Raw genomic sequence first — 27,629 nt, forward strand, 5'->3', positions numbered from 1 at the left:
ACCTGCATCACTGCTCTAGCACTCTTGAAGCTTCCCCCCTGAAGGTGTAGACTTTGGGCTTGAACCCAGGTCCTTGTGCATGATAACATCTGTGCGCTGTTATCTGGCCCCAGTTGTGTCTTTCTTTAGTAACTTTCTGCACTTAGTACAGCTGTGACAACAACTTCCAAAATACTCTAATAGCTGCATTCTTTGTCACATGTACCCTGGATGCCCGCCTTGGCTGGCTTGGGTGTTGGCGAGTGCTGGGACAGAAAGGCCCTCCTTTGCCCACCTAGCCTCCTTGCTGCCCATGGGGCTCTGTGTGTGCTGGGGTCTGCCTTCAACCCCACTTTAGTTTCCCATGCTCTGAGCCATGTGCAGAGTCAAGGAATGGAAGCTCAACCAGAGGCTCAAGTAAAACAGCAGCTTTGACACAGCTATTAAGAACAATGAACCCACCTTCTCTGACCCATCTTGGATGGTGCTAGAAGAAATTATGTTAAATGAGCTAAGTCAGAAGGATAAAGACGAGTATGGGATGATCCCACTCATAAACAGAAGTTGAGAAAGAAGAACATAAAGGGAAATTCAAAGTAGGAGTTGACTGAATTTAGAGTAGGGCACCAAAGGAAAAACCCTGGGTGGAGGGTGAGGGTGAATGTTTAGCTTCATAGGGTAGAGGGGGACGAGGGGATGGGACACACAGTCTTTTGGTGGTGGGAATGGTGTTTATGTCCACTCCTATCAATTTGTAGTCATATAAATCACTATGTAATTAATATGAGAGGGGAAAAATTTATTGAATATCTCAAACTTTTTAAAGCACAGACTGAGTCTTTTTAATACATAGGCTGAATCTTTGATATGTTGACTCTCTTAAAAGCTTATTCCAGGGAGAACAAAAGGAACTGGTGGCATAGCTATATGCAAATAATGTCAAAAGATATAAAATATGGTGAGGGTGTATATGATATAGCAAATCCTAACAAAGGGATTCTTCAAAGTTAACCCAATTGCCAAACAATGTGATTACTGCAATAACTATCTATTGTCTTCTTAAACCCTAAGACAACAGGAACCTCCTGCTTCCTCTATAGAGCCTATGTTTCTCCCAATCCTGGAACCTCGAGGTGGGGCTCACTTCCCTGCATGCTTTTCTCAAGTCAGGCCAAATGATATTGCATCTGCTGATCCCTACCTAACCAAAGTAATGAGTACCATCTCAGCATGCTTCACCTCAGACTGTGTACAGAGACATCAGGCATGGATTGCCAACCCTTCACCCTCATCACTCGGTGAGACCTTTCCTTTCATGGTATTCTCTAATTCCATTCTAGGAGGTTCACTTCCTAACAAAGTCCCAAAACCTAGATATAGGCCAGGTCCTGTGAAATAGAGCATATGTTCACATGTATCCATAAATTAGGGCAAAATATATACCTGAAAGCAAAAGTACACAGTAGTCTGTAGTGAGTCAGTATCAAGTTAATAATGAAATAGTGTCCACTTAGACTTAGATACCCTCTTCACCTACTTCCTATTACAGTTCTCTCACTCACTCCAAAGGTAACCTTAGCAAAGCAAGGACTGCAAAACCTGAATAAGGGCAAGAGACTGGCATACTTCAACAATGACTCTTTAGTCACTATCAGGCCATTCCACCAGCTGGGGCCCTAATCGGGGAGTCCTGAGTCTCCCAAACAGACATGATGGGACTAGACCTCAAATAAATCCCTCTCTCCATTGTTTCCGGTCATCTATATCAGGAACAACAAAATAGACCCCTTGGTGGGCCCCCATAGGACCTTGCCCTCAACATGGATCAACAGTGGTAGAGAATGTTCCATCCTCTGAAGAGAGGATGGACAACATACTCTATGCTACACCTGAGGAAGATGGGTCGATACTGGGGCAGCTTGGAATGTTCCTACTCATGACCACAGAATGTGAGCTCAGATCTAGAGGGATGTAGAGGTCACACAGGCTCCTAAGCTAATTATGGGCCCCAGATCACATCAAATTGATGGGGTTTACAGTAATATTTATACCCTTTCCCCATATTAGGGAGCTACTATCTTCCCTGATCCAGCTTTCTTGTCCTTTTCTCAGCCATGACATCATCTCCTCAGACAATAATTAGGATTCACCTGCATATCAGATTTCAGGCTCACGCAAAAAACAAACAAAAAAAAAACAAAGAAAAAACAATACTAGTATAGCTACCTTTGAAATATAACTAAAATATGCCTACTAGCTATCTATAAAATGGAGGACCCCCCCCAAAAGCTTCACTTGCACTATTCCAGCCTTTAGGTCCATGATTCTCCAACAATTTGTTTGGCTTTATATATTAACTCTCTTTTCAGCCACCAGGTTCCAGGTGCTAGCAGGATGCTAACCAGACTTCCCTGGAAAGACAACCCCACCAATGTGCCTTGGAGATCCGCTTCCCCAGAGCCCTTCCCTACTAGGGAAAGAGAGAGACAGGATGGGAGTATGGATTGACATGTCAATGCCCATGTTAAGCGGGGAAGCAATTACAGAAGCCAGACCTTCCACCATTTGCATCCCACAATGATCTTGGGTCCATCCTCCCAGAGGGGTAAAGAGTAGGGAAGCTATCAGCCAAGGGGTTGGTATACAGAGGTCTGGTGGTGGGAATTTTGCGAAGCTGTACCCCTCTTATCCTATGGTTTTGTCAATGTTTCCTTGTCGGGCATTAAGCTAGCCCCACCCATTCCTTTGATCTATCTTCTTTCTACCTCGAGACCTGCCCTGCCTGCTGGGTAACATTAATCCCACCAGTTAAAACCATCACAACAGTTGCTAAGAAAGTTCCCACTGTGCCTTTTTCCTTTCTCCACCCCTTTTCCTAGCATTTTTGTTTCCATTTGCCACTTCCGGTTTTACCCTATAAAGCCCACTTCTGTTCCTGGTTCGTCCCGACCTGGAGAAGGGCTGGTGTGCAGAGTGGGAGGTGGCCATTGTGGTTTGGCACCACATGGTTTAACCTGCTGAGCTCACACCCAATTCTGGGGCACCAGCATGAATAAAGAATTATATTACCATGCCGTCATGAGTTCCTGGTCTCTCTCCCGCGACGCTAGCCCAGCATTTTCTTTTTATAAATTAAAAAACAAAACAAAAAAAACGGCAGCTTCGAGAAGCCAAACACCCAAATTCTCTACCTCTGCCCATTGGCCAGTGACGAGGGATCAGGCTGGAATGACAGAGGAGAAAGTCTGAGTGCTTTGAACTTCCCCCACAGAAGTTAAAAATCTGTGGTTTCCTGTGAAGAAAAAAAAATCTTTCAGAAAAAACACAGCAAACTCAGGCAATGTTTCTCCCAGTGAATCAGAATGACTCAGGGTGTTTGTTACAAGTCAAGCTCCTGGCTTCACCCCAAATCACTTGATTCAGAAATTCTTGGGAGGTAGCCAGCAAGGGGAAAAGGTCAGGGTGAGGATCCTGGGTGGGATTACTGCAAGCGTGAGGGATCGTCAGCAAGATGTGCTCAAATACCTTTTTTTTGCCTCCATGGTTATCACTGGGGCTCGGTGCCAATACTATGAATCCACTGCTCCCAGTGGCCACTTTTTCCTTCCCCCCCCCCCCCATTTTATTTGCTAGGATAGAGAGAAATTGAAAGGGGACGGGAGATAGATATATAGAGAGACCAGCTTCATCGCTTGTGAAGTGTCACCTCTGCAGCTGAGGAGTGCGGGCTAGAACCCAGGTCCTTGTGTGGGTTCTTGTACTTTGTACAATGTGCGTTTAACTGGGTGCACCACCGCCCAGACACCTCAGAGACTCACCTTTAAAAACTCTCGCTTTATTTGTGCATCACCTCAGATTCCACCAATGAGTTATTTGCAGCTGTGACCATTGTTCTAACAGCCAGCGGGGCTCAAAATCAGCATCTGCCTGTGTGTTTTTTAAAAATTAACCTAATCAGGTTGCATTTATTTAAACAAACCACCATGACTTACATGGAAAGAAGGAGTGTTGTGGTTGTTATTGTTGTTGTTGTTGTTGGTGGTGGTGGTGGTGGTGGTGGTGGTTGTGTGTGTGTGTGTGTGTGTGTGTGTGTTTAGTGCAGAGCCAGGGAATGAACTTAGAGCCCTGTGTATGACTGATATTGCCAAACAACTTCACAGGCCCAATTTTTTCACTTAGAGAGAGAGAGAAGAGAGAGGAAAAGAGGGCGAGGCAGCACATCTATGAGCTCTCCTGATCCATCCATGTTGCTTCCATGTAGTGCCAGGGCTTGAACCCAGGGCCTTGGGCACAGTAAGGTGTGTGCTCTCCTAGCTGAGCTATCTCCTGGCCCCTCTTGTTAGATTTTACATTGGAGAGAGAGGAGGCACTTTCATGTTACTCAGAAGGCTGAGGGGAATGCACAGGCAGGAGGGCAGGCAGGGAAGCAGATGCTGTGATCAGCGTCAGGCAGTGAGCCGGGGGCAGCTCCAGCTGCAGAGTAGGGGGCTCTCTCTCCTCCCACTTTCAGAAGCCCCCTACCTCTCAGGACTTACATTTGGGGTAGCAGGCTCCCTGAGGAGACATCATGTCAGCTGCCCAGGGTAACATAATGATGTGTGCCATCCAGGGGCCCCATTGTCCCCAAACCATCGCAGGAAAGGTATCTTTGTGGAGAGTGTCATTTGGTGGCTGGAGAACACACTGTCCAGGTGAACTGTTTGATTCAAGCTGAGGGTTTGAAGTCAGGTCCAGTTCAGATGGGTGTGATTCATCTCTGTCCAGTGAAAATTCCAGCCCCAGAATCCTTCCTGGCTGCTTCTCCTCAAGCAGTTTTGTGTTTAGTAACTTGATTCAGTGCTGAAAACCTAGGAAGGTAAAAATAAAATGGGATTCAAAAAACTAAATTGATTTATTTATTTAAGAAAGAGAAAGGGAGAGGCAGAGAGTAGATAGCATAATGGTTATGCAAACTGACTCTCATGCCTGAGGCTCCAAAGTCCCAGATTCAATCACCCACACCACCATAAGTCAGAGCTGAACAGTGCTCTGATTAAGAAAGAAAGAAAGAAAAAAAGAAAGAAAAAGAGAGACTAGGAGAAAGAGAGAGAGAGAGAGAGAGAGGGAGAGAAAGAGAGAGAGCAAGCAGGCACTGGCTGGTCTGCCCTTTCTGGACTTTTCCTTGCTGCTCCCACAGGTGATGGGCATTGAGCCCAAAGAGCCTGGAGCATAGGGGGTGGGGTGAGGGATGGTGCTCTAAGACTGAAGGGACTCAGCCCAGAGCCACAGGATGTTAGACCCTGTCCCACCAGCTGTTGCCAGAGGAGGAATCATTTTATTGCTGTTCCAGCCCCAAACCAAAGGCCTGAATATATGCTTCAATACAACCTCTCCAGGGTCCGGGCAGTAGCGGGTTAAGCACATATGGTGCGAAGTGCAAGAACCGGCTCAAAGATCCCTGTTCAAGCCCCCAGCTCCCCACCTGCACTGGGGTTGCTTCACAAGCAGTGAAGCAGGTCTGCAGGTGTCTTATCTTTCTCTACCCCCTCTGTCTTCCCCTCCTCTCTCGATTTGTCTCTGTTCTATCCAACAACAATGACAGCAACAACAACAATAAACAAGGGCAACAAAAGGGGAAAAAAAGCCTCCAGGAGCAGTGGATTCATAGTGCCGGTGCCAAGCCCCAGAGATAACCCTGGAGGCAATAAAATAAAATAAAATAAAATAAAATAAAATAAAATGAAACAAAAAACAAAACAACCTCTTCTCCCTCCAAAGAATATCACTTTGGGGGGGGGGGGAGTGTGGAAGTGTACCTGGTTAAATGCACACATTACCGTGAACAAAAATCTGGGTTAAAGAGCCTGCTCTTCACCTGAAGGGGGAAGCTTCATGAGTGGTAAAGCAAATACTATAGGCATCTCCCTATTTCCCACTCCCCCCTCCCCGCCTCTGTCTTTTATTTTTTTATTGTCACCAGGGTTAGTGCTGGGCCTCAGTACCTGTACTGTGACTCCACTAGCCATAGTGGCTATTTTTTCCTCTTTTTTTTCTTTCTGTTTTAGGACAGAGAGAAATTGAGAGGAGGTGATACAGAGGGAGAGAGACAGATACCTATAGACCTGCGTCACTGCTTGTAAAGCTTCCCCCCTGCAGGTAGGGAGTGGGGAATCAAACCTGGGTCCTTGAGCCTGGTAATATGTGCACTCAACAAGTGTATCACCTCCCCCCAAATTTATTCTGTCCTAAAAAATAAAGGGGGAGGGGGAGGGAAAATGTCCACTGGAAGTGGTGGATTCATCCTGCAGGTATCAAGGCCCAACTGTAACCCTGGTGACAATGAGAGAGACAGAGAGAGAGAGAGAGAGAGAGAGAGATTGGGAGAACGAATAAGAGGGAGAAAGGTGAAAGTGGGAGGGAAAGTTAGGGGCTAGATTGGGGGCATACAGAGTAGGTCCAAGGCCCCCATCTTCCTGCCTCCGGGCCCAGTGTTCCTTGACCTTCCTCCTAGAACAAAGCCCACCATGGGTTCTTAACTCCTCCTCATGCCAAGAGGACAAAACCAGCAGGAATGGGTGGGGATATGGGTGGTGGCTCTGAGATCCTCCTCTGCTGTCATACTCACTGCCCCTTTGCAGAAGGCCACCGCCACAGCAGACAGAGAATCCTTTCCAGGTCTGACTTCCGCTTTCCTGTCAAGCTCCCTCCCCTGCCCCCCACTATTCTGGCTCCTGTGAATGAGCTCCCTCTGGCCCTCATGGTCCCGATTTCTCAGGGATTTCCCCCCCACACTCCTTGAACTACACGTTTTGAGCCTCATCTTGCCTCATCTTTCCTGCCAGGAATCGCCCAGCAGTGCACAGCTATCAAATACCACTTCTCTCAGCCCATCCGCCTCCGCAACGTCCCCTTCAACCTGACCAAGACCATCCAGCAGGACGAGTGGCACCTGCTCCGTGAGTGTTCTAGAGGGTAGGCGAGAGGCGGGGGGAGTACTCCTGGTCCTCCTCAACCCACAGCCTCAGGCCCAGGTCTTGCATGCATACTCTTGGGCCATCCACACTGCTCTCAGAGCAGAGAGTGGCTGCCTGCTGCTGTGGCTTCAGTGTGACGCATTCACGTGCTCGTACACACACACACACACACACACATACACACACACACGCACAAAGTGGATATGGGGTGTGGTGGCCCTGGCGGCATCTGTCTCTAAGCCACCAACTGAGTCTCCTTACAGTGTCACAGGACACAGCACTCTGCCATCTGTCCTGGTTACCCAGAAAATCATAAGAAGCCAAACATGGGTCAAACTGGGGCCCACAGGAAGCCACTCTGTCACCCTTCTGCAGGAAGGGACACCTGCTCATGGCAGCTCATACCCACAGCCAGAGACTGGAGAACAGTGTCTCAGATGCAGCCCTTTCCTCTGAGCAGTGCCAGCCATGTGTACAGGAGGAAGTGGGGGGGGGGGACAGGACAGCCAGGAGCTGGATTGAAGGGCCAGCACGTAGATCTGGCTGCTGGGACCCATGTTCTGATATGACCCAGGATCGAGTAAGTTACCTCAGAAGAATATCAGCGGTGAATGAGGAGTCCAAAGGGGTTGAAACCAGTTAAATCCCACAGTGGGACTATAGCAAGTGCAATTTTTACCAGGCATCTCAGTCTGTGGACCATAGTGTGCATTTTATCAAAGAGGAAGGGGATAATTGAAAGTAGTTTTTCAAGGGGACATTTATCAGGAGGTAAATGCCAGGATAGTTAATGTCTGACAATCTAAGGCATTGCTTTAAATGTCATCCATGCACAAGCCTCCTGGCATCAGATGTAATATGGTGTCTAGCCTCAGGTCACCTTTGTACCTTTCCAGACTCTGAGAGGAGTGCTGGCTTCCATCAGAGTATACGGATTGAGGCAATTGCCCATGGTTGACTCATGACCTCATGACCTCCACTAGATACCGCTTACATCAGAGAGGGAATTGGAACACAGGAAATGCACGAAATATTGCAAGTAGCCAGACATCATGGTTCTTAACAAAGGAAGCAGAACAGCAGGGAAAAAAATAGCAGTACAAACATGTATCAATAAGTAACAGACAATAAGAAATCAAAGATCTCCAGTAGGACGGAACCCCTACCTCCACCCCAGATCTTCCCACCTCCAGGACCCTGACTCCTCCCACTTCTTCCTAGAACAAAGCCCACCTTAGGTCTTAGCTCTCCTTCCTTATTGCAAGAGGACTGGCAGGCAGGAGAGGGGTGGGCTGTGAGTCCTGGAGCCTTCTTGCTTCCAGCTTGGGTTTTTGTACACCTGCTGCCCCTTTGTGAAAGTTCTGCAGAGCAGCCTGAGTCACCCCTTCTGAGTGCCGTGTCAATGCCTTAAGTGCCCTTGCTTTTGTTTGATGGTGCAGCGTGAACTGTAGCTGCTGTGGCTCCCTTGTGGCATTTCTGCTGAGAATCTCCCTATGAGCCTCTGTCCTCCTTCTCCCAGAGGGTGTTAGTGCCACACTTCCAGGGTAGGAAGTTCTCTTCTTCACTGTCCAGAAAATGGGAAGCTCTAGAAAGCAGCACACAGTGGAGCACTGGAGAGGCCTGATATCCTGCTGGGGTGGGGGGGTGGGGGTTAAGGGGGTGGGAGGGTGCTGGGGGAGTGCTCTGGGCTCATGCTGCCAGCTGCCAGGTCACTCAGGAATGCAGGAGCCTAGACTCCATTCTCACCAGCTCTCACCCCAGCCAGAGGCTGGTGGCATTCTGGCCAGTGAAACTATGAGGAGGAGGCCAGTGACTTTGTTTTGACCCACACCACTGCTGGAAGCCACTCATAGACGCCATGAAGACAGAGAAGAATCTATCCCAGGTCTCTGACATATGGATGGAAGCTCCTCTGACAAGGCCCCAGTGTCATGGGGATGAATGTCAGTCACAATGGGTCTGACATTGCAGAGATCACCATCACACACTCAGGACCTGGGTGGTCTGTCATCTGACTTCCTGAACATTCTTTATTATTGGCTGATAATCCCTGGAGTGTCTCAGCAGATCTGAAATAGAGTTTTATATCTGTCTTCTCAGATATGAATTTTTTATGACTTGGTTTGAGTTATTTGCCTCAAATGTCAGCCCAGAAAGCCACATAGCTTCAGAAAAACAGCATCACAGCATCCTGAAAAACAGATCATCTTTATTATCTCCCCTCTCCCATGAGTTGGGAGCCTCACATGTGTAATTTTATCACTCTGGGCCACTTTTAAAAATTAGTTTATTTGTTCTGGATAAAGACAGATAAATTGAGAGAGAAGGAGGTGATGGAGAGGGATAGTTACACCTGCAACATTGTTTCACTGCTTGTGAAGCTTCCCCCCTGCGGTGGGGACAGATGGCCTGGGCCAGATCCTTGCATATGGCAATGTATGCTCAACCAGATGTGCCGCTGCCCAGCCCCTGGACTACTTTTTCATGCAGGTATAAATATACAGAGAGAAGCAGAGTGAGGGGGACATGCCTCAGCACAAGCCCAGCTTCTCTTCGCTTCTCTGCCATGCTCTTCTCATGCTGCTCTCTGTCCCCTCTCCAGACCTGCGGAGGATCACTGCTGGCTTCCTGGGCATGGCTGTAGCTGTCCTACTGTGCGGCTGCATTGTGGCCATGGTCAGCTTCTTTTGGGAAGAGAGCCTGACTCAGCATGTGGCTGGACTCCTTTTCCTCATGACAGGTATGCTGTCCCTCATGTGTGGGTTGTAGGCAGGGAGAGACCAGCCTGCCCTGTGGGCTCTCAGGGGGCTGTGCAGGCCAGCCAGCAGGAGGCAGTGTGCAAGGAGAAAAATAAGGGCGGGGGGCTTCCAGGTGACACAGGTGCCTGCTCACTGCAGGAGGACCTAGCAAGGATGGGCAGCATCCTGTGTGGGCCTTGCTAGGAAATTTTCTGGACCAGAACACCAGCCTTCTCTGACTGTGGGTGATGCAGGGGCTCAAAGCTGGGACCCCCCCTCACGTGAGTCCTGTGTGTTCCCACTGTGCTGTCTCCCCAGCCCTAGGCACGGCCTGGAATAGCTGTGTGAATGCAGAGAGGATTTCAGGAAGAATAAAGAGGGCACAGGGACTCCAATTCTGCTTTCCTTCCTACTAGCTCCTCCTCAGGACTTGCTCTGCTCTCAGAGGCCATCTTCCTTCCTCCTCTAGGGCTCCCTTTGAAATCAGTCTTGTGCCAAAGTTAAATACACATGGGGTGGTGGTAAGCATAGTTTTGCACCCCTTTCCCAGAGAGCAGCAGCCAGATTTGGCTTTGGTGGGTGATAGCAGGGCAGACACAGGTTCAAGGAATGGGTTTGGATCTACCAGGAGTGTCCCTGAAGATCTGAGCTGTCTGGCAGGTCACTCCTTGTACAAGTACCCCCTCTCTCCCAGGCTCAGGGGTCACACAGTCAGAAGGACATCCCTGAGGGGTTGGTCTTAGATGTCAGAGAGGGGACACTGAAACACAGAGGCTCTGACCACACTCCTGGGGTCACACTCCAGGGCTGCCCGTCCCTTCTCATGGGCAGGCTCCTACCTCTTCCTCTGCCTGGAGTCCTCCTGGGGGACCTGTGGTGAGGTGAGGCAGAGCTGTCCTCCCCAGGGACCCCAGACAGAGCCCTGCCACTGCCTTTTGGGCTTTGCATACACAGCATGTGTGTACACACCCACAAAGTCACACAACACGGTGTACTTATATGCTCATATATGCACATAGACATAAACACAATATACACAACACACAGGCACTGAACACAATGCCTTCAGCCTGTGTGACACATATGTACATAACACATGTATCTCCACTCAGCACATATGCCCTTAGCACACATATTTGTGTGCACACAGCACACATACGCATATTGCACATAACACACATGTATACACCACACTGCACAAATGTACACTCACCACAAGGCACACAGGTCCATGCATCAACACCAAGTTCTGCAGCACTAACAAGCCCATTATGTAGGGACGACCAGGCCCAGCGTCAGCCCAGCCCCACCACCCTCACCTGTGAAGGCCCCTTTCCAACATCTGCCTGGACGATACCTCTTAGATGGAATTCTCCTCCTCCTCCAAGTTATAAATCTTCTGAGTGGCTGATTGACTCAATGCAAATGTTTTCTCTTTGTCTCTTTAAAATCGTTGCATTATTGAACCAATACAGAAGTAGAAACAGTAGAGTGACCACCTAGTTTTTATCCCTCTACTTTAGTATTTTGTTGATCTTTTTTTCTAATGGAACTATTTTTCATTTCACTGTTGCTTTATTCTTGTCATTATTAATTTTTTAAAGTATTTTAATGTCAAGTTGTATTAGTTACAATATGATAGCATTCCAGAGGTACAGCCTTGCCATACCCACCATCAAAGTTGAGGTGTCAATTCAACATCAGAAGTAACCCCCCCATCTATTCCTCCCACCTCACCTCTCTTGCTATGTAAGGTTATTGCGGCTGAAGATGCAGGATCCTGAGAGATAATTGAGAAAGACTAGAGAGTGCCAGGCCTGACTGAGAGTCTGGAGGCATCTTTTCCAAACACGCACTATTGTGGGAGTGAGTAGGACTCAGCAAATGCCTTTCCTTCATGTCCAAGGTCTCTTTATTGACACAGTTTACAAACATCAGGAATTCCAGATACAAAAGGTTAGGTTTATGCAGGAGGCAGAACAAACAGTGGGGTAAATGATTGACTTAAAATGCAGGATGTGGTGATTGAATCTAAAGATAGTAGGTTTAAACTTAGCATGTGAATGGCAGCTGCTTATCAGTAGCTGACTGATGTTCTTCTCCCATAAGCAAGGTTAAAATGGTTGTGTCTAGGCACTGTAGCTGCCTGTGGACTTTTGCCCAATAGCCCAACTATGTTTGAGGAATATGCAGATAGCTTGCTGGAAACAGTCTTTTAGGTACTGGGTTAGACAGTCAATCTGAAGTTATAGACATCTGATATGAATGTTGCCCAACATCACTAGGGTAACCACCAGAGTTCTCACTGCATCAAAGATGTTTTCCTATGAAAACAATTTCAAACAAGAATTTGAGGTCTATGCTGTAGAATTGTTATCTTCAAATATACTTGGGCATCTTAGTGCTTGGGTGGTGAAGCTTGGCCTTCATTGATGGGACCTCACAATGGTCCCATTCACAGGCTGGATTCCAAGGGTCTCCCAGTGATATCCTGACTACAGGTGAAGGGAGACACTCTAGCTTGTCCTCTACAGGTTGGGGACATTGGCATCCAGATCAGGGGATCCACTCCTCTGTGCAGACACAGACAGCAGAGGCTCCTATGGATGGACATGGGTCATCTGCTGCCCAGACAATTGCCTGTAGCCACAGGCCCTGCCGGCTGTCTGATTTTAGAATTCAGGGTTGACTAATAGATGCCTGTGTCCTTGATCAGCTGACACCCTCAACAAGGTCTGAAATCAAACCTATTAACATTTCTGCAGCCAAACACATGAATATTTACATGGCGCTAGATCAATAAGAAGCACAAATAAACAAGGAGCTGTCACGTCAGCTCAGGTTCCGCTTGGCCATGAGACCAGGTTGGAATCATGCAGAGAAGAGCAGGAAGGATTTTAGGATTCTGTCCTCGCAGGCTGCCACTCTTTGATCTGTGAGCTCCCTCCATCCATCTCTGCTGGTGCAAACAAAGAAGGAATAGCTCTCTGAACTTCTATGGGGCAAAAGTAGCAGGAAGCATTCTTTTTTTCTTTCTGGAATTACCTAGAGACTGGTAGCTGCTCACACCATGTTTTGCAGGAGTGGGAATAGCATCAGCGTGGACACCTCTTGGGGATGTGGTGAGAACATCCATCAGGCAGACTAACAAGGAGAGGTGGTGCCCAGCTCCCTGGCATCTGCTGGCATCACAGGCCCTCCTCTAGACTGGCCAGGCCTCCCCATGCCCTTCTCTGGGCACCAAAGCAGGTCCAGGGCAAGAAGTCAGGCTGGTGACTCAAGATGGCAGCGTAGACTTACATCTGTCTCATCTGTGATTCTGTGATATCATAGATGCTTGTCATGAGGAACACGGAGCTCTCACCAGGGAGATAGCTTAGCAGCAGAGCCCAGGGCTTCTATCAGCCTTAGGATCAACCCCTGACATCACACACACCAGAGCTGAGAGGTGCTCTGGTCTCTCTTTCTCTCATAACAACAAACATAATCAGCCTGCCAAGAAAGCTTAGTTGCTAGTGTGCCGCTTTGGTATATGTGTGAATCACATTCAGGCCCCTATCCCTCACTGTATTGAAGGAAAGTTTGATGCTATAGTATCTTTCTCTCTCTGTCTCTTTGTTTCTGTCTCCCTATTTGGAAAAAAACTAATAAAACTCTTAAAAGTTGATTAAATAATATAAAAAAAATTAACTCTAAGTGTAGTACAATTTTGCTAGGACCTGTAATATAGGCGAATCCTTTTTTTTTTTTTATTTTTTAGAGACAGGGAGGCAGAGAGAGAATGAGAGTTCACAGCATCAAAGCTTCTTTCAATGTAGTAAAAGCTGGACTTATGCTTGCACTGCACACATGGCTAAGCAGTGCACTAACCAAGTGAGCTGTTTTTCCAGCCTCATACTTGGTATATTAATGCACACATGGTACTTACACTCAATAGTGTCCTCTTCCAAATTTACACACTGATGTTCTAACCCCCTCAGGTCTGAAGTGACCATATTTGGAGATGGAGGACTTTAAGAAGTGATTAAGTTAAACAGAGGCCACTATCGAGGGCTAAAGCTGGTTCATATAACAGCATCCTCCACAGAAGACGGAATGCCAAGTCTTCGTGTGTGTGTGTGTGTGTGTGTGTGTGTGTGTGTGTGTGTGTGCACCAGTCACCTCTAAGCCCCAGAGAGAAACCTCTGGAGAGGCCATCCCTACTGCCTCTTTTCATGTCTTTAGGTCTAGATTATGTATTTCATCAGGGAGGGGAGGGGGAGGGATGAGGGACAGAGGTAGAAGTGATGTGAGAGACAGAAGGGAGGAAAGAGGAGATGGGGAGGAGCGAGGAGAGAGAGAGAGAGAAAGAGAGAGAGAGATCAGAGCACCATTCCAGCATATGTGTCTCTGGGATGGAACCAGGAGTTAAGATCTTGCAAGTCCTGCACTCCACCAGCTGAGCTGTCTTCACCCTCACAGCGGTCTCATCTTGATCTCCACCATGCCAGCCCCCAGCCTGGGAAGAACTGAGGTGAGAGCACAACAGAGGGGCTGAAGACTGAAATCAGTGCCTCGTCGTAGAAATGGCTGAGCCCTGGTGACCAACCCAGACTTCTGGGGCCTTGAACCTTGGAAGCCTCTTTTTTCTTTCTCTTTCTTTTTTTCACTTCCCTTTTACTTTTTTCCTGTTCCTTTTCCTTTCATATGTGTTTTAAATGGGCAAGGTCTCTTTTGCAAAAGCCTGCTGGCAAGGTCAAGACTTTTTCCAGTTCTGGGCTACTGCTGGGTCCCCAGCAGACAAAGCCTTGACCACCCACAGTGGTGGAGGCTGAGCCTGCAGACTAGCCTCAAGCTGTGGGGTCAGAAAGGAGCTCTCAGAGGTGAGCCTCTGGCTCATCTTTGTTCTGCTTGTGCATGGAACTCACTCAAGAGCATCTCACAAGGATGCCAGATACAACTGAGGGGAAGGCTTGGATGGGGTGGGCTCTGGGGGGAGGGGGAGAGCAGACTGGCTCTCATATTCCTGGGTTCCTAGTGACCCCGTTTCCAGTCTCTGAGAACAGGCAGTGGGAGACAAAGCAGGCTTTCAGTGGCTCCAAGAGGCAAATCCTAGTTCAGCAAGCCATAAACATGAATCGCAAGAATAAGACAGTCAAAGAGCGGTCGAAGGCCGGACAGTGGCACACCTGTTAGAGCACACGTTACCATGGGCAAGGACCAGGTTCAAGCTCCGGGTCTCCACCTGCAGGGGGGAAGCTTCACAAGTGGTGAACCAGTGCTGCAGGTGTCTCTATACAAATTAAATAAGTTAAAATTTATTTGAAATAAAATTCAAATTTCTCTCTGTCCCTAGGCAAAATAATTTATATATATATTTAAAGGTACAGCCAGGCTTGTGGGGGATACCTGTGCATATCCCAGTGCCTGGCCTGGGCTCCTGAGGGGTGCTGACTGAGCTCTGGAGGAGTTCCAGTCCCCTGCCAAAGGATGATGTGGCCTTAGTGATGTTCCCCTGGCAGGACCAAACACATCAGTTCCTCAGGGCAGGTGGGGCAGCCCTCCTGGCCCCACAGTCCACATTTCAAACCTGGCTTCAGTCTGATCCTTTCCTGCTCCCTGGGATTCTCTCAGTGAGATCCATCTTCTGCATCTGGCTGGGGACAGGTGCTAATCAAGTCAGCCTCTGCTGTCATTAAAGGCAGAGGAGGCCATAGTATCTTTTTACAATTAGTTTTTTTAAATCTTTGTTTATTAGATACAGACAGCCAGAAATGAAGAGGGAAGGGGGTGACAGATGGGGAGAGAGACAGAGAGACACCTGCAGCCCTGCTTCACCACTTGTGAAGCTTCCCTGTGCAGGTGGGGACTGGGGGCTCGAACCTGGGTCCTTGCACACTGTAGCATGTGACCTCAACCAGATGTGCCACCACCTGGCCCCTCTACAATTAGTTTTAAATTAAATAATAAAATTGATTTTAAATAAGGTAAATCAATAATATCAAATAAGATTTATTTTTTATTATTTTTTCATTATCTACTTTTTATTATTACAGGATTATAAGATAGTAGGGGTGTAACTTCACACCATTCTCCATTCTCACCACCTGAGTGCTGTGTCCCCCCTCCAGTGGTAACCACCATAGTAATCCCAAGATCATAGTTATGGGAATATATATATATATGGGATATATATATATATATAATTTTTTTCTTGTTTCCAAGTTCATGTGTTTCAATTCTCTTTCATTTATGAGTGACATCACCCCAGAGTTGTCTTTCCTTTTTCCTCTTCCCTCTCAGACAAAAGAAACAGCATCTAAGGTGTTCTCCAGATTCTCTTCCCTCACACTGATGGCATACAAGCAAAGCTTCCTGATTACAAATATTCCGGGCACTGGTGGAACTGGGTTTCAGAGCCCTCTGGTCACCTTTCCCTAACATTTTTACTCCTCTGGGAGAGTGGACCAAAATTCTTTTTGGGGTGCAGAAGGTGAGGGTTCTGGCTTCCGTAATTGCTTCTCTCCTGAAATGCTTATTGGCTGATGGATCCATACCCCTGAAAGCCATGACTTCTTGTTTAGTACTTAGTTTATGACACCAATCACTGGACCCACAATGTGTAAGGTATGATGGGGTAGTTCTGGCTTCCTGTTAGAATAATAGAATCTCAGGAACTGACCCAGGAAGGGAATTCAGCAATAGACTCCCACCCCCCCCCCCACACACACACCCCTTTCTGTACGTGAAGAAAGGAAGGCTGGGGAGGAAGGTGATTTCAAGGTGATTTTCAACACTGATTTAGTTCTGGGTGTGAGAGCCAGCATGCACACCTCCTGCTGCTCAGCCAATGCACCAGGGCGTCAAAGGATGTGGGAAAACCCAAGTGTGAACCCAGGCTTTCTTTCAGAGGTTGCTAATACCACACTGGTGGCTTCAGAACAGCCTGCCCTTGTGCTGGTGAAACAGCTCACTTAGCTAGTGCACTGGTTTGGCATTCATGAAACCCAGCTTCAAGTCGAGCCTCTACCAACCACACTAAAAGAAGCTTCGGTGCTGTATTTTCTCCCACTGCACATCCTTTCTCTCTCTCTCCCTCTCTCTCTTTCTCTCTCTCCTCTTTTCTCTCCATCACTCTCTGTAAGAAAGAAGGAAAGAAAGAAAGGATGGAAGAAAGAGAGAGAAAGAAAGGAAGGAAGGAAGGGAGAAAGGAAGGGAGGGAGGGAGGGAGGAAGGAAGGAAACAAGGAAGGAAAGAGGACAGGTGGTGGCACACCCAGTTAAATTCATGTTCTAGTGGGCAGGGACCTGGATTCAAGCCCCTGGTCCCTACCTACAGGACTTCACGTGCAAGTGAAGTAGGTCTGCAAGTGTCTTTCTCCCTCAATTTCTGTGTCAATCCAAAAAATAAAGGAAATGAAATATTTTTAAAAAAGGAAAAGAAAGAGAGAAAAAAAAAAGAAGAGCCTGACCTTTTGCTATCCCACTTTGTGGAGGCATCCCAGGGGGATGTTCTCTGTTCATTTTGTCACTACATCCTACCTGCTAATACCCCACGGTTGGGTTTTTCCTGCCTACTGCTACACCCACAGCGTTCCCCACAAGGGCCCTACAGGAGAGAAAGAAAGATGTCCTTTGTGTGGGTGCCCAGGAAGACACCCCTGCAGCCACGAACATATCTGCAGTCCCCTGTGAGAGTCATGCTGTTGTGTAGAAGACCTGTCTCCATCCTGGACTCTCTTTGGAGAACACTAGGCTACACACTTGCTGCAATGATCTGAGCATGAAAGTAGAGGTTTAGAAAAACAAGAGTCATCTGAGTTTCAAAACAGAAAGAGGCCAAGAGAGAGGACTAGCAGACCATCTCAGGAGGATAGAGAGTCCCTGAAGTTTCTTTTTTTAAAAAAAAATTTTTTTAATATTTATTTTATTTATTTATTCCCTTTTGTTGCCCTTGTTTTATTGTTGTAGTTATTATTGTTGTTATCGTTGTTGGATAGGACAGAGAGAAATGGAGAGAGGAGGGGAAGACAGAGAGGAGGAGAGAAAGATAGACACCTGCAGACCTGCTTCACCGCCTGTGAAGCGACTCCCCTGCAGGTGGGGAGCCGGGGTTCGAACCGGGATCCTTATGCCAGTCCTTGTGCTTTGCACCACCTGTGCTTAACCCGCTGCGCTACAGCCCAACTCCCTGAAGTTTCTTTTCTAAAGGCCCCTGTGGAGAGGATCTGGGCTTAGCCTGGTGGAGGAGTCCTCATTCTGTTGTTTACAGCCAGAGTGAGGGGTCTGTGTTTCCTCCCTGTCGCTGCCTTCTGGGGCAGGCTTTCTGCCAGTCTTCCTCATCCCCAAAGCTTTATTGCAATGAGTGGTGAGTGCTTGGTCACTTACCATCCTCTCCTTCCAGTTCTAAAATGAATGTCTGTGTCCTGTGAGATCCGGAGGCCACCAAAGCAGTTTGGTGATAGGAGTGACATCCTGTCAGGAGGATGAGGCCAGGTCTGGAGAGGGCCACGTGGACTCAGAGCTGCATGGACACGGGGCCTGAACTGCCTGCTCTGAGCCTGTGGCAGTCCAGACCTCAGGGCCCACTGTGGCTAATGACAGGCATAGTAGGGCCCCTGGCTATAGTGCTTGAGGACCAAACATCTTTTGTTGGGGTCTTTTGCAGCATCTTTATCAGCGTCCTGATTTCAGTGTTCAGGAAGGACAATATAGTCAAAAATAAAAATTTCTGTGGGCTTTTGCTTGGGATTTATCAAAATGGCAGTTTTTATTAGGTACTTCAAAACCATGATGAGAAAACAGGAGAAAAGGGCTAGCTAGACGTGTCCTTAAACTTAGTTCACCAGCGTTCAGCTTCAGCATGTGCAAGTCCCCAAAATAGCAGCATTGTGCGGGGCCGGGAGAACAGACAGGAACAGTAGTGGTAGAAGGGAGGTGAGAAAATGCAAACTTCCACTAGAAGTTGGCTTAAGTAGTCTCACATACCCACAGTCCTTTTTGAGTTTATGTCTGTCTGTCCTGTGCTCTCGACGTCAGCTGTATGCCAATTATGTTTATGCCCCATAATTCCCTTTGCTCACAGTCAGTAAAAGTGTTCCCAACAGGATGGATTGTTGGTGTACGAAATGTCAAGTCTGGGGTCCATCCCTTTTCCTTCTGTTCCCTCAGCTCACCCTCATTCTGAGTGGCTGAAGTGCTTGATTTCTTTATTGAACAGTTTCCTAACAACCCTGACTTCCTGGATTCAGTTTATATTATTTCAAAGTTTTGGTTTCATTTATTAAAACAGAAAGACAACAATTTGTAGAGGCTCAATTAAGTAGCAGGTTCTGTGCCTTGAAATATGATTGTAGTCCTTGTAAAAACTGAGTTAGAATATGATTTACTGGTGGCATGATAAGTACTAATGATGTTGGGGATTAACAAAGAAAGCAGACTTCAGGGCTGGTGAGATGGCTCAGTGGCTAGAGCATAGGACTTGCCTCTGTGGGGCCCTAGGCTCGACCCCCCAGCACCAAATATACCAGAGCTGAGTGGAGCTGTGATCTCTTCAACTTTCTCATGAAAATAAATAAATCCTTTAAAGTTGACATGAAAGTGACTTTAGTTGTCTAAAAATGGTACCAAATGAGACACAGAATGAAGAGGAAAGAAAACTATATACTGGGTTTCTATAGATTTTCTCCTTTAAGATAATTAGAATTTTTATTAGGGTTTTTGTAGGAATAAAAAGCAAACATGGCTTCAAACCTAAATACCATGCCAGCAAGATGATTCTGGGCAGACTGTAAGAATTCCCGTCTGTTAATTCCACACTGCTCTCTCCAGTACTAGATACTGTGTGGCCGAGTTAAGCTCTGGTCAGGTGACATGCAGAAGGCAGGGTTGAGGGAAGGAATCAGAGAAGGTTTTTCAGAACAGTTCAGGACTCCTGGACGCCCAAGCCAACCCTATAGGAAACAGGACAAGAGACAGCATAGCAGCAGTACACATGCCTTGCATTTGCATTTGAGGGGTTCCAGATTTCAGCCCTGGCATCACCCATAGTTAGAGCTGAGCAATGCCCTGGCAATAACAACAACAACAATAATGATAGAAAGGGCTAAAGGGACTTGTGTGAAAGAAAAATACTGAGAGGTCTCTGTCACATGGAGGAGATAAAGAGACAAAGCAGGGGGCTAGGTGGTGGCATTGTTAAGCATACACATTACCATTCACAGGGATCTGGGTTTGATCCCCTGCTCCCCACCTGCAGAGTGGACACTTCACAAGTGGTGAAGCAAGTGTCTCTTTGTCTCTCTATCTCCCCTCCCCTTTTGATATCTCTCTATTCTATCAAATATAATAGAAAAAAAGGGGGGAGGCCACTGGGAGTGGTGGGTTCTTCATATGGGCACCAAGCCCCAGAAAGAACACAGGTGACAACAGAAAAAAAGAAAAAGAAAGAAAGGAAGGAAAGAGGAAGGAAGAAAGAAAGGAGGGAAAGAGGAAAGAAAGAGAGGGAGGAACATAAGGAAGGAGGAAAGTCTTTGATGTCAGGCTGCAGAACTGAGGTCCTGGGGTGGGGTATGCAGTAGGGATGGGTGGCTGCTGGGGGAGGGCTCCAGTGGGCTCTGTGGAGGAGCACTGGAACTTTAGTGGTGGCAGAGGTGTGGTGGCCCATTCTGAAGAAGTGAAAAGCTGTGCTTCTGAAAAAACTTTAAAGCCAGAGAGAGAGAGAGAGAGAGAGAGAGAGATTGCCTACAGGGCAGGGAACAGACCTTGCCATGCTGTTGATTTGAGTTTGAGCCCCAGTGCCATATGGGAGGTACTAAGGCACTGGAGGAAGCTCCAGAGCTGTAGCATCTCTGTCTCTCTGAGCATAAAAGTCTTACAGAAGTAGAGAAAGCAGACATGTGTGAAATCCTAGCTTCCTCCAAAGCAAAGCCAGAAGCATTCATAGTCTGGTGGCCAGGGCTGCCCCTCGAGCCAGTAGCACTGCCAGGCTCACTTCTGGCCTTGGAGGGGGCCCTGAGTGTCTTCCAGATAAGCCTGACGCACCCATCTCCTTCCTGCCCACCCATAGGCATCTTCTGCACCATCTCGCTGTGCACCTACGCGGCCAGTGTGTCCTATGAGCTGCAGCGGCCACCCAAGCTCCTGTTCAGCCTGCCGGCTGGTGTGGACCACGGCTACGGCTGGGCTGTCTCCTGTGCCTGGTGCAGCTTGGGCCTCGTGGTGGCAGCTGGTGGCCTCTGTGTCGCCTCCCCCTGCATCAGTCGGACCAAGCTGGCACACCTCAAGGCTGGCCGGGACTCCTCTGTGTGACACTGCCACCTGCCAGGGCCTCCAAGCACAAGCCCATGATGTTGACATTCCAGCCACCCAGCACCCCCACCCCCAGGACGGGACAGGGCGGTGGCTCCAAGTGCTTTAAGGATTCTGTCTGCCATGACTGTGAGACTGGCAGGACCTGCCCAGGGGACACAGGCGGGGTGGCCCTGCCAGACTGCCAGCCACGTGTCTGGAGGGTGACCGGAATCCTCTCTCTGCACAAAGCTCCCTGAGATAGCCAGGCTCCATCCCTGGTCACCACGCCGGGCCTGCCACACCCCCATGCTGCAGCTTCATCCTCAGTGACATCTTCCTTTGATACACACACACACACACACACACACACACACACACACACACACACACCCCACTGACTTCCTGACTTCTTTGTCCATGGGAGTTGTCTTTGCCGTCTTGGTTCGAGAAGCAGGGACACTCTGTGATTCTATGTGGCATTGTTTCAGCCCCTGTCTGTATGTGACCTTGTCTGCATTAAACTGCTGCCCCCTTGTTAGCTTGGCCATGTCTTCCTGGCTGAGTGACAGACAGACAGACATAGCATTGTGCTATTATTGTTATTATTTTTTTATTGAGGGGGGTAATGCTTCACAGTGTGGCCATTGTGCCTGACTACAATTTCACTGCACCAGGCCCCCAAAGTTCTCTTTTACCTCTCCCTCCCCCTGCCTTCCCCAGAGTTCCTTGCTTTGATGCAACAGCCATGCCCAGTCCATGCTTCACTCATATTCTCCTTCCTGTCTCTATTTATTGTCTTGCTTATAAGTGAGATCATTCAGAAGCTGTCTTCCTCTTTTTGGCTTATCTCGCTTAACATGATGTCTTCTAGTTCCAGATCACTAGAAACAGAACTATACTTGAAAAAATTTTTTTCCCTTTATTGGGGGATTAATGTTTTACAGTCAACAGTAAACACAATAGTTTATAAATGCATAACATTTCTCAGTTTTCCACATAACAATACAACCCCTACTAGGTCCTCTAGACATATACTTTGACCCAGCAAATTTTCTCCTGGGGATTTATCCTAAGGAAACAAAAGCACCAATCAGAAGAAATCTGTGTATACCTATGCTCATAGCAGCACAATTTGTAATCACAAAAGCATGGAAGTAACCCAAATGCCAAATGTCCAAGGACAGATGAGAACAAAACAAACAAACAAACAAAAAAACCTGTGCTATTCTTTTGAAAGATGTATACCTTCCTGCTTACGTCACAAAAGAAGCTCCCACATGATACAGGATTTTGAAGTAAGAGAGAGAGAAGCCAGAGCACCACCTCATTACATGGGGACACTGGGGCTCGAACCCAGAGCTCCAGAAATGCAAATCCTGTGCTCTCCCAGCTCCAGCATTTCCCTGGCCATGAGTTCTGTTGTTTCCACAAGCTGTTCAATTCTTTCATTTTTTTTATTAATGAGCAAAAGGGGCAACAAATGAAGCAGAGCATCTCTGTGGCCTGTGTGATGCCGGGGACTTCTCATGGGACCCGTGTGGGCAAGTCTAGGGCTCTGCCCCTGTGCTGCCTCCCCACTGCATTCATACAATTTTTAAAAAGCTTTTCTAGTTTCCAATGCAATTGGGCTGGTCCTTCTTCTGTTTTGTGGCAATGAAGGTCTTGTAGCACAAAAGGTGTCGTCCTCAAACTTCCTTGAAGCCTGACCATATGGGGCCAGAGACATAACTCAGCAGGTAGGACACATGCCTTACCATGTGTGTGACTCAGCATCCTTACCATGTGTGTGACTCATGCCTTACCATGTGTGTGCCACATGGAATGGTCATTGCATTAGGGGAAGCTCTGACACTGTGGTGTCTCTCCCTCTCTATCTGAATGAACAAGTCCACCTGTGGGCAGCAAAATGTGTTCCAAACACACATACACACACCCCTTTCTGTTTTTTTTTTTTTTCCTTTTTGCCTCCAGGGTTATTGCTGGGGCTTGGTGCCTGCACTACAAATCCACTGCTCCTGGAGGCCATTTTTCTTGCCCTTGTTGTTATTATTGTTGTCATTGCTGCCATTGTTGTTGCATAGGACAGAGAAAAATGGAGAGAGGAGGGGAAGACAGAGAGGGGGAGAGAAAAATAGACACCTGCAGACCTGCTTCACCACTTATGAAGCAACGCCCTGCAGGTGGGGAGCCTGGGGCCAGTCCTTGCACATTGTACCATATGCACAATTGTGCTATGCTACTGCCCAGGCCTCTTTCTGTCCTTTTTTCTCTGTCCCCACTCCTATTCTTTTCCTTTGCCCTCCCCCAGCTACTGACTCTGGCTTTGCCCCTGGACCTTGCAGATCTTAGGGCCTTGATCTTGGTATCCACTCTTTCTCCACCTGTTCCAGAAGCTTTCTGGGGCTGGGTCTTTCTCTGCCCAGGCCATATTTGCAGGATGGCTGAACTCACTGGAGTGAGGACACAGGGACAGAGGACAGGCCAGGAAGACACTGGAGGGAAGAGAGAAAGAGGGTGACTGGCTGCAGAGTCCCACACAGACAGAAGCCCTAGCACAATGGCTCTCAGCCCACCTGCATGGGGGCAGCAGCAGATGCCGGGGAGGGTCCTGCCCTGGGGAAGAGACTTCCTGGATGTGACATCTCTGCTCTTTGGAAGCTTGAGGACATTAGCACAACTGTGTGTATGACTGAGGCCACTCCCTCAGCACCACCCACCACAGACAGCATTTACCAAAAAAGAGGGGATTCTTCCCCAAACCACAGTCATTTCACTCAGCACTCCACAGCCTGCTTTGTTCCAGCCTGGGCCTCAAGTTCACCCGTGTGAGCTTTTCTTATTCAAGTGGATCATGAAGGAACATCAGACACGCAACAGGGGAGTCGCACAGACAGTCAGACACAAGAAGCATCTGAGGAGTTAGTGCAGGAGGACCTGATAGAGAACTAACTCAACAGGCTCTTTCCTAGAGAGCTTCAAAGTGCCTGTAAGGGGTTTCAAAGCAAAGTGGACTTGTAAGAGGCCTTGGGGGGGCAGGCATGAGGGGGCTCTAACAGACTCCCCCATGATGGAGGGAAGAAGGGGATTCTGCTCTAGCACGAGGCCCTGGCCTGCGTGCCCATCAGATCTCCTTCCCTCCCAAGCGCTTAGGACATGAGGGCTGGGGTGGTGGCACCTGTTTGCTCCTTGCAGAGCCCTTACTGGAGTTTCAGCCTCCAGGGACAGACAGGAAATCGCTCTCACACCAACAGACTTCTCTGGCAAGGCAGGTGCTCTTAAGCTGCATCAGGCCAAGCATGAGAAGCCACACAGGGGACGGACAGGGCTGTGGAAGGTGGGGCCTAGTCAGAGGATGAGCAGGAACGCCCACAAAGACTCCCCAAATAAACAGTGGTTTCAAGAGTCTTTGCAGGGTCTGGAGACGGGGCGGGGGGATTTCAGGAAGATGGATGTATAGGTGGGCAAGGAAGGAGGGAAGAAAGAAGGGGAGGAAGGACAAAGAAAGGGAGGAAGAAAGAAAAAGTGAGAAAGAACACTAGGGAGAAGGAAAGGAAGAAAAAGAGAGGAAGAAAGAAAGAAAGGGAGAAAGAGAGAGGACAAGAAAAGGCAAAAGAAGAGAAAAAGGAGGGAAGGCGAGGAGAAAAGAAAGAAAGAACATGGAGAGCACTAGCCTGGGCATGGGTCCCTCTGGGGACCTGGGGACATGTGAAGATGGGCCCGTGGGTATCCTCTGCCTGCAGCGCTGTCCAGTCAGTGAAGAGAACTGAGCACAGTCTCTTATTTTAGGACACGCACGTGACCCACCAGGAGCCCAGATTTGCCTGGTGAGCTGTCTCTGTGGGACTTTGTACTCACTCAGTCCCTGGGACCCTGGCTACCTTGACCTTGCAGTCACTTAACTGGGGGCCTGGGGACTTAGCAGCCATCCCTCACCTGCTTCCCACATTTCCTGTTGTCCTGGGGTCAGGCTCCCAGGAGTAAGCCAAGAGTCGCTTCCAGAGCTACAGAGCTTGGCTTGGAAATTCAGAGGCCGGCTGTACCCCAGTGCGGCCTGGCTTTGAAAGCAAATGGGTCTGAGCAGCAAACCTATGACACTGTTGGCCACCAGACACCCAGGGGTGCTGTCACCCTTGTATGTCAGCCTCCTGTCAGGGGTTCCTGAGAGATAGGTCGTGGCCACTATGGAATGTCCCTACCCTGAGAGGGAGACGCTCCGCGCACTGACACTGCAGGGACCCAGCAAGGACCAGGGGGCCTTTGAGAAGGAGGGACATCCTGCCCTGGGCAGAGAAAGGGGCTTTCTCCTGTTGTTGTTAAAGTTCGGGGGCGCCAGCAGGCCGGGCTAGCTTTGCGGCGGTAGACAGAGACTCGAGGACACACTGCTGGGCTGAGAAGCTGCAGTTTAATCTTTATTCACGAACAGGCAAATCACCACACCATGTGCTTCCCTATCATTCTTCCTCCGCAGCGGCTGCCCCTGGGACTCTGCACATCCTTAGCATAGGGGGCGTGGAGAAAAAGGGGCGTGAAACTAGCAAGGGCCAAACCAATTCTCTCAGAGTTGGGGGGAAGGGGAACAAACCAATATGAAACATAGCAACATCCTGTGGTGGTGGAGGCACAAAAATCACAATTTTCAAAGGCTGGTCACAGCCTGGGAGGGACCTGAAATACAGGACTGATTTGGGCATCAGAATGCAGCAGATCAGAGACACCTCTAGGACTCCACCCGTTTCCAGAAGCTTCTGATTCAAGGAGCCTCCAAGAACTTCACTCCCAGAGAATGGGCAGCTACTATGGAACTTTCTAGAACCCCACCGCTGTTCACCAGCTGGCCTGTCTCCTGAGCCTCAGTCTTTGGCTGTTTGTTTCCCCTCTGTCCCGTTTATTGTCCATCAGTCACATGACAGGGTTGTCATAATGGGGACCCCCTCCCAATGGCCTGGGCAAAGTGAAGCTGAGGGCCAGGTGGTGGTGCACCAGGTTGAGCACACACATAACAGTGTTCAAGGATCTGGGTTCAAGCACGCAGTCCCCCCCCCCCCCCCCCGCAAGGGGAAAGCTTTAACTGCAGTGAATGAAGCAGGTCTGTATATGTCTGTCTCTGCTTCTCTCCCTCTCTATCTCATCTTCCTTTTCAATTTCCCCATCTCTAGCCAATAGATAAATACAAAAATAAACCCAAAAATAAAAAAGGGAAAGTGTCTACCTTAGGGGCATCCAGAACCCAGGAGCTAGCTCAAACCTCACCGAGGTGCTGCTTCTCTGGGGCGTGAGGAGTGCATGGCCTCGGTCCTCCTGGAAGGCACGCTGACCGACCCTGTGGGCTGGGAGACACTGGGGAGTCAGAAGTCTCCAAGGCAGCACTTGCACCTCAGGGGTAAAGCAGTGAGAAAAGCAAAGGGACTTTCTCTTGGAGCAGGAGGTGGCAGCTGAGTGTGCAGGTGGGAAGCAGGGGGTTCGAACCCGGGTCCTTGTGCATGTGACATGAGCACTCTACTGGGTAAACCCTGAGTGGTATTTCGCTTAGTGAGCAGAGTGCAAAGCTGGACAGTTCTGGCATGCGCTTCCCTGACCCTGTTTCAGGAATGCAGGGGGAGTCTCGGGGGAGAAGGGGCCAGACCAGACTAAACTGTGCTCCAAAGCAAGCTAGGGCAGGGAAGGCTGGAGGCAGTGAGTCAGAGATATGCCTTCCCACTAGTTTGTTGGAGAGGGAGCCAAGCCTGGGGGAGCTCTGCTCCTTGCTTAGGATGCCTCTGCTTTGCTCAGGAGGGGAAGGACGGAGACAGGGATGAGTGGGGCTGAAGCCACTCTGCATGACTCCACACCTGCCAGAGAACTGGAAACACCTGCCACTGAACCACAGGAGGGCTGGGTGGACAGACAGCTGAATGCCACTCTCCAAATATGAATCTGGACCAGTGATTCTAGCCCCCAGTGACGGACAGAACCACAGTCGCCACGGTAACCAGATGCCCCAAAGGGCACCCTGAAATCCCAGAGCCCTGCCCCTACCCACACATCAGTGACCACTCCACCTACCACATAGCAGAGAAAACCCCTAATACTCCAGAGACCCCCGAGGCGGGTGACTAGGACACAAGAGTGGCAAGGGGCGGAGCGGATGCGCACCCAGTTAAGTGAGTGCACACGTCACTGTGCTCAGGGAGCTGGGTTTGAGCCCTGGCCACCACCTGCAGGAGGGAAGGTACGTGACTGGTGAAGCAGGTCTTCAGGTGTCTGTTTCTTTCCCTCTATATCCTACCCTCCCCTCTTGATTGCTCTCTGTCCTATCCAGTAAAATGGAAAGAAAAAGAAAAATGGCTGCTGGGAGTGGTGGGCTTGTCCTGCGGGCACTGAGCCGGAGAGATAACCCTGGCAGCAAAAACAAATAAACAAGCAACAAACAACAAACAAAAGAAAGAATGGCAGCTTTGCCCACCCAGGGGAAAAATTTTTTAAAAATTTTATTTATTTTATTTTATTTATTTATTCCCTTTTGTTGCCCTTGTTATTTTATTGTTGTCATTATTATGATGTCATTGTTGGATAAGACAGAGAGAAATGGAGAGAGGAGGGGAAGACAAGAGAGGGGGAGAGATAGACACTTGCAGACCTGCTTCACCATTTGTGAAGTGACTCCCCTGCAGGTGGGGAGCTGGGGGGCCCCCAGACTTTCTACCTGTGTG

At 48.6% G+C, this 27,629-nt stretch overlaps 2 protein-coding genes across 5 annotated transcripts in view; one reads left to right on the forward strand and one right to left on the reverse strand.

The window, feature by feature from the left end:
- TMEM178A (transmembrane protein 178A) overlaps positions 1-21,478 on the forward strand; it is a 57,055-nt gene extending 35,577 nt beyond the window's left edge. The window contains exons 2-4 of the mRNA XM_007520982.3: positions 6,801-6,914; positions 9,535-9,672; positions 20,717-21,478. Coding sequence (XP_007521044.1) covers positions 6,801-6,914; positions 9,535-9,672; positions 20,717-20,958 — 494 coding nt within the window. The 3' untranslated portion in view covers positions 20,959-21,478. The remainder of the gene's footprint in view (positions 1-6,800; positions 6,915-9,534; positions 9,673-20,716) is intronic.
- Positions 21,479-21,547: 69 nt separating this feature from the next.
- Positions 21,548-27,629, reverse strand: part of THUMPD2 (THUMP domain containing 2) — a 30,410-nt gene continuing 24,328 nt past the window's right edge. For 2 of the 4 annotated variants that reach the window (XM_060186929.1, XM_060186928.1), the window contains one exon: positions 21,548-21,821. In XM_060186929.1, coding sequence (XP_060042912.1) covers positions 21,808-21,821 — 14 coding nt within the window. In that variant the 3' untranslated portion in view covers positions 21,548-21,807. The remainder of the gene's footprint in view (positions 21,822-27,629) is intronic. The other 2 variants (XM_060186925.1, XM_060186924.1) reach the window with 2 other exon arrangements.

This window comes from Erinaceus europaeus, chromosome 3, assembly GCF_950295315.1.
Source record: "Erinaceus europaeus chromosome 3, mEriEur2.1, whole genome shotgun sequence".
In the NCBI taxonomy this organism is placed as follows: Eukaryota; Metazoa; Chordata; class Mammalia; order Eulipotyphla; family Erinaceidae; genus Erinaceus; species Erinaceus europaeus.